This window comes from Trematomus bernacchii, unplaced genomic scaffold (genome assembly GCF_902827165.1).
Source record: "Trematomus bernacchii unplaced genomic scaffold, fTreBer1.1, whole genome shotgun sequence".
Taxonomy (NCBI): Eukaryota; Metazoa; Chordata; class Actinopteri; order Perciformes; family Nototheniidae; genus Trematomus; species Trematomus bernacchii.
The window spans coordinates 7,870,913-7,885,296 of record NW_022987851.1 but is presented as its reverse complement, the minus strand read 5'-3'; the positions used below and the strand labels follow the sequence as shown (position 1 = coordinate 7,885,296).

The window sequence follows — 14,384 nt, the reverse complement described above, 5'->3', positions numbered from 1 at the left end:
TGCTTGAACATTTCTTGGCCAGAAGCAGTTTTTTCCTCGGTCTTGCCATCACCATTTGGTTTCCAGGCAACAAGAGTAGACACCAGAAACCGAGTCATAACCACAACTTAAAATTACAACTTTTCATTTATACACTTTTTTTGTACATACAAAATAAGCAATCAAAACGTATTTAGACAGAGCCACGCTAGCAGCAGTAGGCTGTTTGTAAACACAGATCATTTAAAGTCTGTCTATTCTCCCCCTGCTCAACGAATAAGCGAGAGAGAGAGCAGCGAGGTCAAAAGAGCTCGAGTCGTGAATAAGAGAAATAAAACCTTATTTTTTCAATAGTTTAACTGCGGTTACATTCCATAGCACACTAAACACAACCAAAAAACGGGAAACGCACCAGATTTTGAATAAATGAGGCAAGTTCTTCACCCTGCTGTGTCTCTGCAGCTTTATTTAGAGAACCTCATTTACAATTCTAGACAAGATCTCTAGTGTTATCATCAATATTGGAACTGCAGTTTGAAAAAGTATGTCAAATAATGCACAATCCCTCTTTGATGTTTTGATTTCATGTTATGGTGCACCACACAACAAACATCTTGTAGGAACAAGCTGATGAAACCGTATGGAAGAATTTTTTACATCTACCCAAAAGTAAGTTGAAAATAGGTAGAAGAACCAATAGTTTACTGTTCCTTTGCCTTGAGAAGATGCACCTGGCAACAAAGCCCACTGGTTCCCACTGTAGGTGTCGCGGGTATGGCTCTTCAGGAGGGAAAACTCCGCTCTCAGTCGATCTGAGAGCCGACGTCCCTCGGGAGAAGCTTAACCCCAACAACATCCTTAAGCTTCTCCTGAGGGAGATGCTGGATGCTAGAGATGAATAATTTATGATAATCAGACACATACGAAAACATGTAATGGAGTGTCAGACCACTCAAAGCTATCCAGGGGAGTTTTTAAAGACAGTGGTAGCTCTCTGCAGCCTCCTGGTTCCCTGAGCCAGAACCCATTTGGGCTGAAATTATTTTACATTCTGATGGCACAAAAAAAAACAGCACCTCAGACCTCTCATGTTGCACATAATGGGATGATGCATCGGCTGCTTTCAGCAAACTGTAGGAGGGGTGAGGGGTTGTTGTTCGAAAGAGTCTGGTTTAGTCTCCAGCCTTCCCTCAGTTACTGACTCCAGGAAGCTCAGCTCTTTAACAAGGGACTCCTTTGCATAGAGGCAGGGAAGGATGCAAACTGACATCAGCTCTCTTAAAAATGCAGACTTATCTGCTGTAAAGCTGAGACTCGTCAAGAATGAAAGTCGACCTTATCTCGTAAAGTTACTGTGTTATCCGTTCAGTTTGTTGTTGATATGCAACCCCCGTACTTGAGGGCCGCCTTGTCTCCACCACCTCTTCGTCGGGGATAGTGACAGGTCCCAGTGGCTTCTTGCTTTCTAACAAATTCTCTAGCATCTACTTTGCCTTCCTGACACTGAAGTGCAGATAGTTCTTGCACCAACTGTCAAAGCTCTCCAGAGGGGCGTTCACACCAAGTTCTTTTCCCACAATAGTTCATGAAAACTCAGTTCATGAGAACTCTTTTAGTTCTGATGAACTAAAGCAGATCGCGTTCACACCGCAATGAGTTCCTGGGGGTGGATTAGGCAAATGAAGCCACTGACGTCACTTCTTCTTCTTCTGCTTTGGGTTTACTGGCAGGCCGCAAACCACTTCACGGCGTATACTGCCACCCGGAGTCCCCGGCCGGAAGTCCCCGGAATTGGGGACTGGCCCAGCAGCTTCTACTGAAGCCTTCCGAGTAAATCGCCAGAACGCCGACACCTCCTCATCTCCACCACTCCCATGTTTTCTTTTGTGTTGCCATAAGTTAGTCTCTCTGCGTTTGTGCGCTGGGCTAATGCTAATGCTAATAATGCTAATGCGAGGATAATAAAATGGCGGCTTCACAAAACTTTTTGGGAGTTTTACGGGGCGTGGTTTGCATTCCGCCCAGCCAATCAGATATAGGAACCTTTTTCTCCCACGAAAGGGGGTAAAAATGGTTCTGATGAACTAATTTAGTTCAGGGAGCTTTTTGGTGTGAACGCAAATATATCTGAGTTCTGATGAACTATTGTGGGAAAAGTACTCCGGTGTGAACGCGCCACAGTTACTACTGTACCCTCGCTGGAGTCTTTTCATTAGATGATTTTAAACTTAAATGTAAATGAGAAATAGCCACAAAGAAAGTTTGATCAGGTTTCTGAAGATGCTTTTCACCCCAGCTAAAATCTGATTTAAAACAAATTAAACGTCTCACTAGGACTACATTTTGTTGGTTTGTGAAGAAGAGCATGAGGATGTGGTTTGTTCAGCCTAGTCCTTGTCATTTTCTGACAACAAAATGCCCCCGGTAAATGCAAATGTGTTTTGTTTACATGATTGCAGCAACCACTACATCCTGGCATCCTGATGCATCTCATCATAATGGCACAACAACTTACAATGGCATAATAAAAAGGAAGGTCACAGTACAATCAGCTAGGCTACCACTGTGCCACTCTTCATATAATGCATCAATTATGTTTTATTGTTTTTACTTGGACCAAGTTTGGCTGAAACCTGCCTGCTCTTTCTTCTTTTTTCAAAACTTAAAAGACCTTGATTTTAAAACATCAAAACCACTGTCAAACTTGGAATGACGAGAACAATGACATGGCTAACTGATTGTATCATACAGTGTAATGACTACTTAGGGTTACACGTAGGTGGAGACATTTTAATTCAATGTGCTATAGTTTTAAAATAAATGTTCTACCTAAAAGAGCACATGGTTTTAATTTCATTTTATTGACTCAGATTGGTCATGTTGTAAACGTTTGCATTATACTGAATGGTGTTTATATTGTCTACTGATTATAATAGACCCCAGTACAACCTTGCTGTCTGACACCAAACAAACAAAAAACATTATAGGTAGGTATTACGTTTCTTTGTGATATGATAGGTATAGCTATGAAAACCACCAAATCTTCCCAGTTTACGAGGTGGAGGTATAGCGACTGTTACATTATTTCTTTAAAAATCTATCTATTAACTGACTAATTGTTGCAGCTGTAGTTGATAACGGAAAGATAATTAACTGTCATCTGTTAATTACCACTAAGGAAAGGAACATTATTTTTCTATTATGTTCATGATGTTCTCCCTCCGTGCGACAGATACCAGGGTCAAGGCAAGAAATGACGTGTGCTCACATTTTGCATACTTCCAAGCTAGCAGCTGGTAATGCCATGTCAACAAAAATCAAGTGTAAGTTGTCTGACTCCTCAAACCTGCTCATTTGCATAACTGGACAGGTTACCTTACTCCGGGTGCCAAGAGTTTAATGGCTTACTCCAGAAAACACTGCAGAATGATTCCAGTATTTTCTGAAGCCAGAGTTTGATAATTCTTTCTCATAGATCATCTTGGAGAAAGTGCCTTTTTTCCCTTCATTTTGCCTTGCACTGCATGCCAGCATTTATTTTTTTGGAGACAACAATTAAGTCTTGGAAGTTTGGCAGCAATCCACTGTCCATCATCAAGGCAGGGGGTTTTCTCTGGTTTGGTAAGCTGCCAAATACTTAAGCTACTCTCTGTTTGGTAACTATGCATACTGTCAATCAGACATAGCACTTAGAATGCAAACAGTAAGTTTCCTTACAGTGGTTGAAGTCTGATGTCTGATGTCTAAAGAAAAGGAGACTTTAAGACGACTGACCTTTGATTGAACAGCAACATGAAAACAAGTATCACACTGCGTCTTTAAGAAAAAATATGCATTGCAGTCAGTCACATGGGGATATAATGTAAGCCCCAGGCAACTGTGTTAATCAGATAAGCCTGTATAAAATGATATACGATAGAGGTCAAACATAAGCATCTGTGCCAAATACCCAAACAATTTTGGATCCATTATCAGACTAGAATTCATTCAAAGTCAGGACATACAATTTGTTTCTCTCTTTTTGTTCTTATCCTTCCATTTCGTCAAGATAGATAGATGGATTGAAACTATGCATTATACATTACATCAAGAAAAATGACCTAAAGGCTATACTTAAACCATAAAACCCATTATCTTGGTTGCCTTTTAAAAAGAAGCTTACACACCATTCTAAAGTCTTTTGGTAATCTTGCTGCAAACTGTGATCACAAGGAAATGTGAAGTCTGTTAAAAGCTGAAAAGCCTTTCAGTAAAATACAGTATTGAAAATTGAAAGGTAATCTCCACAGAGGTAACACGTTTTTGATAGTCAAGTGAGTGGGAAGGTGATGCAAGACCTTGAAATTGGAAGGCAAACTTTATCAAGTAAATACTGTATTCATAGTCAAGTTCATGTGGTAGGGTCTCTTTTTCGAGGTGACATTCAAATTATAGAAGATGCATGAGACATGAACATGGAACCTGCTGCCATGGCCCTGAATGTCACTCACTAACCTCCTCCAACTAGAAATAAGATTACCATGCTTGTCTGGAGATCTGCCTTTGAAACTGCATTTTGGGATTTTATTCCTGTCAGCAGTTCAAGGTGTCCTTACTTATTCTATATTCAGATTCCAGGAAAAATAACACAGTGGGAGCCTTATAAATAAAGCAGTAAGACCTCAGTATTCTTTGTGACGCTTGCCACCAGGGATTTTTATGTCTCAGCTCTGAGTCCTGATGGCATGCAGGTATTTGATGACTATATTTCTTTGAGTTCCTTATATTTGTTGTCTACTATCACGTCACTTTTTTTATTTCCAGGAGTTGGCAGAACATTTTGTTCCACATGGCAGGCATGTCAAATACAGCATACTAAAAATATGATCTTCTAGGTCCATCATACCAAACATACCATATCATTATATCTTCGGGATGCAAGATTATAGGCACCAGCTTTCTACCTGCACACTAAGCTCGAGACAGCGTGTCCTTGCATTGGGAAGACTTCCTTTAATGCTGTACAATAGGCATCTTACAAAGCTGAATGTGTGACTCAAGGTTCAAGGTTCTTTATTGTCAATCTGACATAGCTACAGAGTAATTATGCAGTTGAAAATCTTATGTCACAGGCTTCTCCAACAATGCAACATAATAACATAACATAATAACAATATGTTAACAAGACTCTTCTTTGATCACTGACGTGTCCGCCTACTGTAAAGCCCTGAATGCTTTTGAGGTGTCCTTGAGTAGAATACCACTTGTTCAAACTGTATGGTGCTGTTCTCCTCCTTGTTAGGCTTGGACACAGTAGTCCCACTTGTTCCTAAACGGCTCATATTAAGATAACAAAATGTTGCTATATTTTGTATATTGTTTTAAAACAGACTAATTATGATGATTATTTAGCTTATCAGTAAGAGCACAATATCAACACTACCCAGGCTGGATTCCCGCATTAGGCATTCATGCTGAAAAATTGATTCACTCTTTAAACTAAACAGAGCTTTGTCTATTAAGAGAAGACATTAAAGAATAAAAGGCTTGCTTGTCTTTTCTAAGTGAAGTTCTTTAGTCGGAATTAATTGTGACTCTTTGTAAGCTTAACTCCCTTTCAAATTCTTTGTGTGTGTGTGGGTTTTTGTTTATGCAGTCATGTTTGTGGATGTAAATGCCTGCTTATGCAAAGTGTGTTTGTTTTACCGCAAAGGTCATTTATCTTTGTGTTCCAGCATAGAGCACATGGTCAATGCGTGATTAAGTCGTACAGGCCAGTATATTGATAGCATGTCTCTGTTTGCAGGCCACTGTGGGAAAACATTTGCAATCCTTCAAAGATTTCTGACCAGCTCTGTCCCTAACACCAAGTGGCTCCTTGTTGTTGACGACGACACACTTATCAGGTATGTTTTCATGTTTCAGAAATGGGTTTTCAAACCGGCGTTTCTTCCCTTTTTTTTCGACTGGGACACAGTGTCTTGTTCTTTAAATGCCATGCTTTCATTCTTCTTCGACGTTTGAGTGACATGTATTCATACATTTTATAACAGATTCTGCTCACACAGCCATGAAAAGGCTTGCACATCGAAAGAGAGAAACGCTGGAAATGAAGTCATTTAGGGGAAAATGAGTTCCAGAGATATTACCATCCTGTTGAACATCTGCAAAGCTCAGAGCATAAATTCCAGTCCAGCCGGCTTCACTTATATCCGTAAGGTTGCCCCTTCATGTGGAAGCCTCTGGACGTGTTATAGTTCCTGAGGGAGGGCAGTCATTTCAGCTACTAAATGGACAGTTTCATATGTGTGTACCTGCAGAGACGTGTGTGTATAATGATCATGAGTGTATGATGAGTCTGATCTTTGCTTCCTGTAGCCTCTCCAGACTGCAGGTCTTGCTGAGCTGTTACGACCCATCTGAACCCGTGTGTCTGGGGGAGAGGTACGGCTACGGCCTGAGCCAAGGGGGCTACAGCTACATCACGGGAGGTGGAGGGTGAGTTTCATAGCTCGGACGCTCAGGGAATAATGATGAAAGATACAGACGCAACAGAGAGACTATAACATATGTAATGGAAAACCTGTAATATGTTATTTACAGATACATCATTTCAATTCAGTTTAAAGCTGTGCTGCTCCCTGTGGTTTGCAGGCTGCCTTACAGTAAATATACTCAATAAAAATATGGAATAAATCACCACAAAATGCAGTAAACAGACGGTCAGTTTATAAGACAAGAGAGGGAGTCATTACTTTATCCTCACACTACAGTATACAAACTGTTGGTTACTGCAAGAATACGTACTGTACACAAATACACATTCTAAAAGATACTTATTTTCTTATAACAAGTGGACAATAAGTAGAAGTTATATTTCAGCTGTCAGTGCTGGAGCAAAGCTCTCCAACAGATACATCAGTAGATTTGAGTGAGCAGTGTGAGAAACTCTATTCAGGGTTACTTCACTCGCCGTGACACTTAACAGCCCTGCAACTGCCAGTTTTTCTCAAAAGTGATATCTTCTAATAACTGTTTTGAGTGGCAATGAGCAGTTTTTATTTTGGCAGCTCGAGATTTGTTTCTTCATATATAATTGCATCTCTTTTCAAAGAGATGTTGCATCCTTGTTGTGCAGAGCCACATCTCCCTCACGGCTTGTTTTTCAGTTTTACTCTCTACGCTGCCGCCCTCTTACCGACTGAATAGAATAAGCTTAAGATGACAGTTGAAAGACATGCTTATTCTTTTCTGGTCATTTCTAACAATAACTCTAAACTGATAATTTACAGTTCAGTTAAATTGTCTGAATGTAGCTGCGTTGTGTATCTGCTCTCTCTCTGATGTCCCTCTTTGTGTGGCTGCAGTATGGTGTTCAGCAGGGAGGCTGTGGTCCAGCTCCTGAACAGCGGCTGTAAGTGCTACAGCAATGATGCGCCGGATGACATGGTGCTGGGAATGTGCCTCAATGCCATTGGACTTCCTGTCACACACAGTGCTCTTTTCCACCAGGTAGTATTCACAATCTTTCAATACATTCTGTGTGTCCCCATCTGTGTATTTGTACCTAAGGTGGTCATACTGAGTTTTTTTCCCCTCTTTTCTTGGAATGAAAATCCAATCACATCACAATCACAATATTTCTTTAGCAAAAATATACTGGAAAAATTGTTTCGGCTTAGTGCCAATACAATTCTTATTTGTAGTCAACAACACAACTGGCCAATTTCTGATATCAAAGGCATTGCACACCCCCACAGGTGTTTTTTCTTCACGATGCGCTTAAATCTCAGTACTTATGAGTTGAGGATATCAGGAATTTCTGAGAGCAAACAGAATAAATATGTGAGGCAGTATCATGTCACATTCACGCCACATGGGGCTCATGGGATGACTTGCATGTGTATAACTTGCAACTATCCACATCATTGGACATCTCATTGATTTCTGCAGAATTGTTTTTTTAAAGGTTAAAGATATTTTGCAATGACATTTAGGCACTATATAAATTATATATAAGTCTAATTACAATTACAATGGATCCGAATGGGCATCCATGTTGTCAAGTCGGAAGTCAGCTTGTCATACTAGGAAAAGCATGTGTGTATTTATACATAACAATACATTAACAAGAGCTCTATGCAAGTATCTCAGTAGGTTGTGACAGTGAGCCAGCATGCATAATAACAAAACTGAAGAATCTAAATGGAATTCAGCCATTGTTCATTTAATAACTTCAACATTTTGTGCTTTCCTACTGTGAAATGTCAACCTGCCTTCTGTGAAAAAGTTGTATTTGTTCAACACAGACAGCAGAGTGAGAGTTGTGTCAACCAAAAGACATCAAAACCACTCACTGTCTCGATTAGCAGAGATGAGTGAAATTAGTTTGAAAAAGCAACATATTGATTTAACCCAAAATGAATGGTAACTCTGTCAATGAATCAGACAATAACATTAACAAATTGCCTCAACATTTATTCTCGTTTGAATCCCTTTATACAAACAATGGTTCCAGTTGCTCAGTTTTCAGTATGCACTATCTGTTTCCACATACTCTTTCATGCCTTCATTCTTGTAGCCTGCAGCACTTGCACACAATCTCTTGTCGCTGCTTCCAGATATAAATTACTGTACTTAATCTTACCTTTCAGGCACGCCCAGAGGACTACGCCAGAGACTTCTTAGCTCACCAGGTGCCCATCTCTTTCCATAAACACTGGAACATCGACCCCATTGCTGTTTTCAACAAATGGCTGAAGGATGACTTGAGGACAAAAGCTGCAGAGGGACTCGATAAAAGCACTAAGACAGAGTTATAAACATTTTAAGCACACAACTAGCCTGTGTGAATGTGTGTGTGTGTGTGTGTGTGTTCGTGTCATGGAAGTCATGGACCTGAAATATTGCCCTTCACAGATGTAAATGTTTTTGTATTGTTAATGTTGAAGTGTTATTAAGAGGGACCATGTGAGTGTGTGTCCATGACTAAATCTGTGAGTGTCTTCATGACTGAGTTGCATGTTATTTTGGAAATATGCACACAATATGTGTATAGTTATATCCTATGAATAATCTCAACCCTACAGAGATCTTCTCTGGGAGATACTGTGTCTTTAAAAAAAAAATCACTAATGCTGTACAATGTGCTCTATTTTGACATAAAAGTATAAATACTTCAGAACTGTGTGCGTTCGTTTTCATTCAAGGCTTAAAATATGATTTAGTTTAAACCAGTAATTAACTGATATAAACTAAATTATATTACCAGAAGTTATTTATAATGTATGTTAAAGGTTAATTGAGGCTAAGACTAAGACAGTAAAACACATGCTGTGTTGGTGCAGTTTAAGGCATTACAGCTCTAAAGTAAGCTGAAGGTTTAGAATTACTCCATTATTAAAAGGGTCCAACTTCTGCTTAGGCAGATAAGAGTCTTAACTTTACATTACTTTTGTTTTTACTTACTTACTACTCCAAGACCATCTGTTTCTCAATGCTCTCTTTGAACCCAATTGCAGGAACTAAAAAGGAGCATGAATTTCATAGACATACTTTCTTGTAATATATAAGCTGATATCCTGCAGAATGAGGTAGAAATTAGTTTTATCAATGTCTATACACATTTTTCATTAGGACCTTTTTTCTCACACAATGATTTGTCTCATATAAAAAAATGAATTGGAAGACCCAATGATTTGCTGATCATTAAAGGTTGTTTATAGACCTTGAGCCTCAGTTGAAGAATTAAACCTTCCTCCTGGCTGTTTGCCACGCTAAAAGAATCATTTGCAGCTGTAATACTTCATTCAGAAAGAAATGGAGCCGGCTGCTGCCTCATGGTGGCGAAAGCATTAGAAAGACCTGATTTCTATGAATTGCTTCAGATTAATTACACTGCGCTAATGAAAATTTGAAAATGCCATTACTGTCAGTCCATGGAAGACCTACTGTAATACAGAAAATGTCCCTCTGTTAGTAATGTGGTGCTAAATTTACACTGTCCTAATAGCACAGAAGGCCAGCTCGAGTTCATGAGAAGTCATTTCGCCTCAGGCATTTGACCAGTGCAATAAGTCAAGGAGACATCTGCTCACACACCTATGAATTGTAGCCTTTTTGCAGGAAACAAGTTAAATTCCTTGAGGGACTCACCCACACATGGAGAGATGAGTGGTGGTAAGACAGCACTGAGGGAAATCCTCCTTAATTCTAAGCAGGTCCACACAACATGCTTGCTTCGCCAATTGTTCTAGTGTGTCAGCAACAACTTCCGACTCGGGTTAGACTTTGTTTGATGTTGAATTTAAAGCTTTAATCCTCGTCCAAAACAGTCAAACAGGGAGAAGAGTGTAGTTCTGTATTTCCTCCAAAAGACATTGTCTATTTTCTGTTCAGTGCAGCTTCTGAGTTTTTAGATAAACTGAGCTAACCCCTGTTGGAATTTTGAACTGCTGGTTTATATTATTATTAGGTCAGGAAAAATACAGAATTCTTTCATTATTATTTATTTTATTGGTCTACCTTGTGTTAATTTGACCTGTAAACTCCTGCAGAGATTTTACAGATTGAAATTATTTTTTAAGTGTCCTTAGTCTACAAAGTGATGTCCTTGCCTTGACATCAGCACTGCAGCTTTGAATGTAACATTTTAATGTGATGATCATTATAGTCACTCACTAAAGGGATTTTAGTGCCTTCATTTTAGACATTTGTGCTACAATATTGCTCTGTGAACTTTTCTAACTATGTTCCTTTTTTGTCCATTGTCCCCATTTCTATCATCCAGGGAGATTTGGCCGACTTGGTCATTATGTCTCTGAGGCTTAACACAATTCATCCTTTTAAGATTTTAAAAACTCCAACTACATATTTTGTTATAAAGGTCGTTTTTTGGTTTTGCTAGTTTAATATCTGCCTCTGAGATACTTTCTCTCACTAGGCCCTCTTAAAACTGTGGATATCTTATTTTGATGTTTGGACTAACCCTTTAGAATACTGTGGATTTTGTTGGAAACAGGAGCTGAAAAGGTTTTTTGTGGACTCTCCATCATGTGAAGCAGTAAATTACATGTAGTCTGCCTTTATCTTTGTGAAATCTGGGGTTCAAATGGCCGGATTAATATTCACAAAGCTTTGTCGAAATGAAAGAATGTGTGAGCCATGGAGAGATCGGCTGGATAGCACTTGGAAAAGTTTGAATTTTCAGTTATATCTGTTTGAACTTGAGTGCGTTTTCCTCAGAGTATTCACTGTGACCAGCAGGGTCTCCATAAGGGAGTAGAAGAGAAAAGCTGCCACAGTCATCTCAAATCACTGTCAGTCGGCTCAGCTGACGCTTTTATCATCACTCGGTGATCTCACTTGTTGCCAATCTGTTTTCCATCGCTTCAGGGAACAACAGTGACTGTAAGACTTCTCTTATATTTAGAAAAACATATATAAACTGTATATATACTGCATATATAAACATACGTTGCTAATTTATACACTGACATTCCCAAACACACATAAATCGTGCCAAATGAAGTGAGACTGGAAGATTTGATGAACCCTATGTGTAACATTGCTGACATTGTTAACAACTTTATATCAACGGACATTTTAACCGATACTATCCAATCAAGTTAGGGACTGATTTTGAACATTATGCATGCAAAAGGTGTTCATCAGCAGGAGCCATCTCTTTGCTTGTCTATTTGCAAGTGAATCATGCTAATGAAAGCTGACAAGGCTGTCCAATAAATTATTTTCATGTAAATGTATAATTGCAAGGTGTTCTGTAAGGGTAATATAATTGTGCTTGCACAATTTCACCTAACAGAAGAAACTCAGTGTCAAATTGTTATACGGGGCTTGAGAGGGATCTCTTGTAGAGAGGCAGAGTGGTTTTTACAGAGGGTGAACGTGTGCAGATGTACCGGTAAGTGGGCGGGTTGCAATAAAAGCCAGGACAAGGACAAGTGTTCAAGGTCAGATAGCTACAAGTTCTTAACCACCGCTTACACAAGATTAATGTTATAGTGAGGTCAATAGTAAATTATATATTGTGCTGTCAGACTGATAGGGAATAAGATCCTAATATTCCTGCATTCTCACTCTCTTATTCCAAAAGAAAATTAGATTGGATCAATATATATTGTATTCTGGTTGGCAGGGAAAATTGTCTTGAACATGGAAGTTGCAGCAACAAGGACGTGAAAAAAGCAGCGCCGGAAGAAAAAAAAAATATATATATCAAACTACAACTAATGACATACACCATGGGGGAAAAAAATTGTGTCAAATTACTGTACGCTCAGCATAAATAAATAATAGGAACTGAGGAAAGCATACTGTAGGGATGTGAGGCAGTATGTGAGTTTGTGCTGAGGAGACCCAGACTATCATTCTGAGTTAATCAGTTGTATTGGCAGGGGAACGACAGACTCTGTGTATCTGCAGAGACTGCATGCGACACTGTATCACCCGCCTGATGGGGAGAGGGGTATTAGCTGTCCAAGATGAGAGTGGAGTCTGCTGATATACTGGAGATGCACTTACCGTATGCATATTTTCCTGTGTGATTAACTTTTTATGGATACTACTATACAGTATACAAAAAGAGCAAAGATAAAATTGGTATTAGGGTCAAGAAGTTAACACCCAAATAACAAACCTCAACATAAATCACCAAAATACAGCATTGACAGTATAAAAATAACTAACATTTCCTGAGATTTTATGTTGGCAGCATGATCTTAAGTTGTTTTTTATGACCCAAATGTAGTTTTTATAGCGTCCCCATGGCCTTATGATACACTAACAGTTATTGGTTCTCTTCAACAGCTGCACATTGATGGCAGTAAGGACTGACCTTGAATCGTTACCTGCTGATGAATGGTGCTGCTCATGACAAGTAAACTGATCTTTATGAGGAAAATCTCTGGAGTGTGACTTTCTCTGGAGTGTGACTTTAATTTTCAACTGCAACTTGATATTTTTATGGGAAGGACCAGTCATCACATTTTGAGATGGACATGAACTGTATACAGTATAACCTGACGTGCTAATGATGCGGATGTTTGGAGTGTAGTTTTTTTTTTAACCAACCATTGGTGTTAAAATTAACAAGGTTTGAGGTGATATTCATGGGCTCAGGAAAAGTATTAACTTCAACAAGTTTGCTGAAAGTGAGAAAGGAGTGGGAGCACTTGATTATGTGAGCCTTCACCTCCAGTTCCCGACATTATATGAGCTGCACGTATGGAGGTTGACCCAGCTGCGGGATTAGGGGAGAGTTGGGTATTACTGTCATGGAGGAAAATATGCGCTGTATGATTTTACTCCAGCAGTATAACCCTACACCTCTTTTATTACCGCAGTCTAAGGAGTATATTGTGGTTTTGTCTGGTATGTTAATGTGAAATGCAGCATCTTGTACCCCCAGTATTGGCATGGTGTGGCTCTTTGAGGTTATTGGTGCTTTAGAAATACCTGCGGACAGTTTGTCCTCTGAATTTGACCTGACCCATCTTTTTAGGAGACACACTGCTTCACCTGGGGAGCAACTCCACTTCTGATTCAACTGTCCTTGACTGAGGCACATCCATTTCAGTGTGTGTTACAAAAACACTGGTCTGCTTTCACATTCAGCAAAACTGCCGTTTAATATGACATTTAATAATCATAAAATACGAAGTGAGCAAAGCAGCTTGGTGTGCAGGTGCTTTGATACTGTAAATGTGCAATGAAACAGCACGGTGTGATGAATTCCTCCCCCACATTTGAGACACAGAAAGCAGAGAAAAAAGCCACCTGTTCACTTTCATCTCTGCATGAAATGTAATTATTGTGAGAGGTGTGGGAAAGGAGAAGCAGCATAAGGTCCATAAGTCACAGCTGTGGGCTCTGATATGCGAAGAAAAGTCTGGAAGTACTGCCCTGTTCCTTCTACATTTTTGGATCAAAGATGGGAGGCCACTGTTTGAACTTCTCACTTTAAGTGTTTGATTACCTGAAAGGGAAGACTTTCTTTTCATCATACAGTAGTAAGGTGATGTTCGTTACAAAAAATTTTGAGTTCTTTAACAGTCAGTTGTGAGTCCAGCTTTCAAAAGTACAGGAATCTCATATAGTACTGCTTAAGGATGTCTGTGTTTTTCACACAATGTTAGATTCCTCACTTCCTGTGAACTCACAATGACCTTGCCCAATGTCAGTATTTAAGGTTGCCAAATGGGTCATTAATCACAGCTCCATTTGTAAATCAAATTGTGGTAATTCATCCAGATGGACATCTTGTTGTTTAAGCTGGTACATTTTAGGATCTGCACCACTAACAGTTGCCAGAAACACAGAAAACACTGTTGGAAACAACATGTGCTTGTGAGGAAATTAGGCAGTAAAAATACCATGCTTCATTTTCAACATCAAAGTTTTCTGAC

General features: G+C 39.3%; 1 protein-coding gene across 1 annotated transcript in view; it reads left to right on the top strand.

Annotated features, from left to right (window-relative positions):
* The window catches only part of b3glcta (beta 3-glucosyltransferase a), a 54,396-nt gene extending 45,260 nt beyond the window's left edge, over positions 1 to 9,136 (top strand). The window contains exons 12-15 of the mRNA XM_034113200.1: positions 5,765 to 5,864; positions 6,337 to 6,456; positions 7,326 to 7,470; positions 8,613 to 9,136. Coding sequence (XP_033969091.1) covers positions 5,765 to 5,864; positions 6,337 to 6,456; positions 7,326 to 7,470; positions 8,613 to 8,780 — 533 coding nt within the window. The 3' untranslated portion in view covers positions 8,781 to 9,136. The remainder of the gene's footprint in view (positions 1 to 5,764; positions 5,865 to 6,336; positions 6,457 to 7,325; positions 7,471 to 8,612) is intronic.
* The last annotated feature ends 5,248 nt before the right edge of the window (positions 9,137 to 14,384 follow it).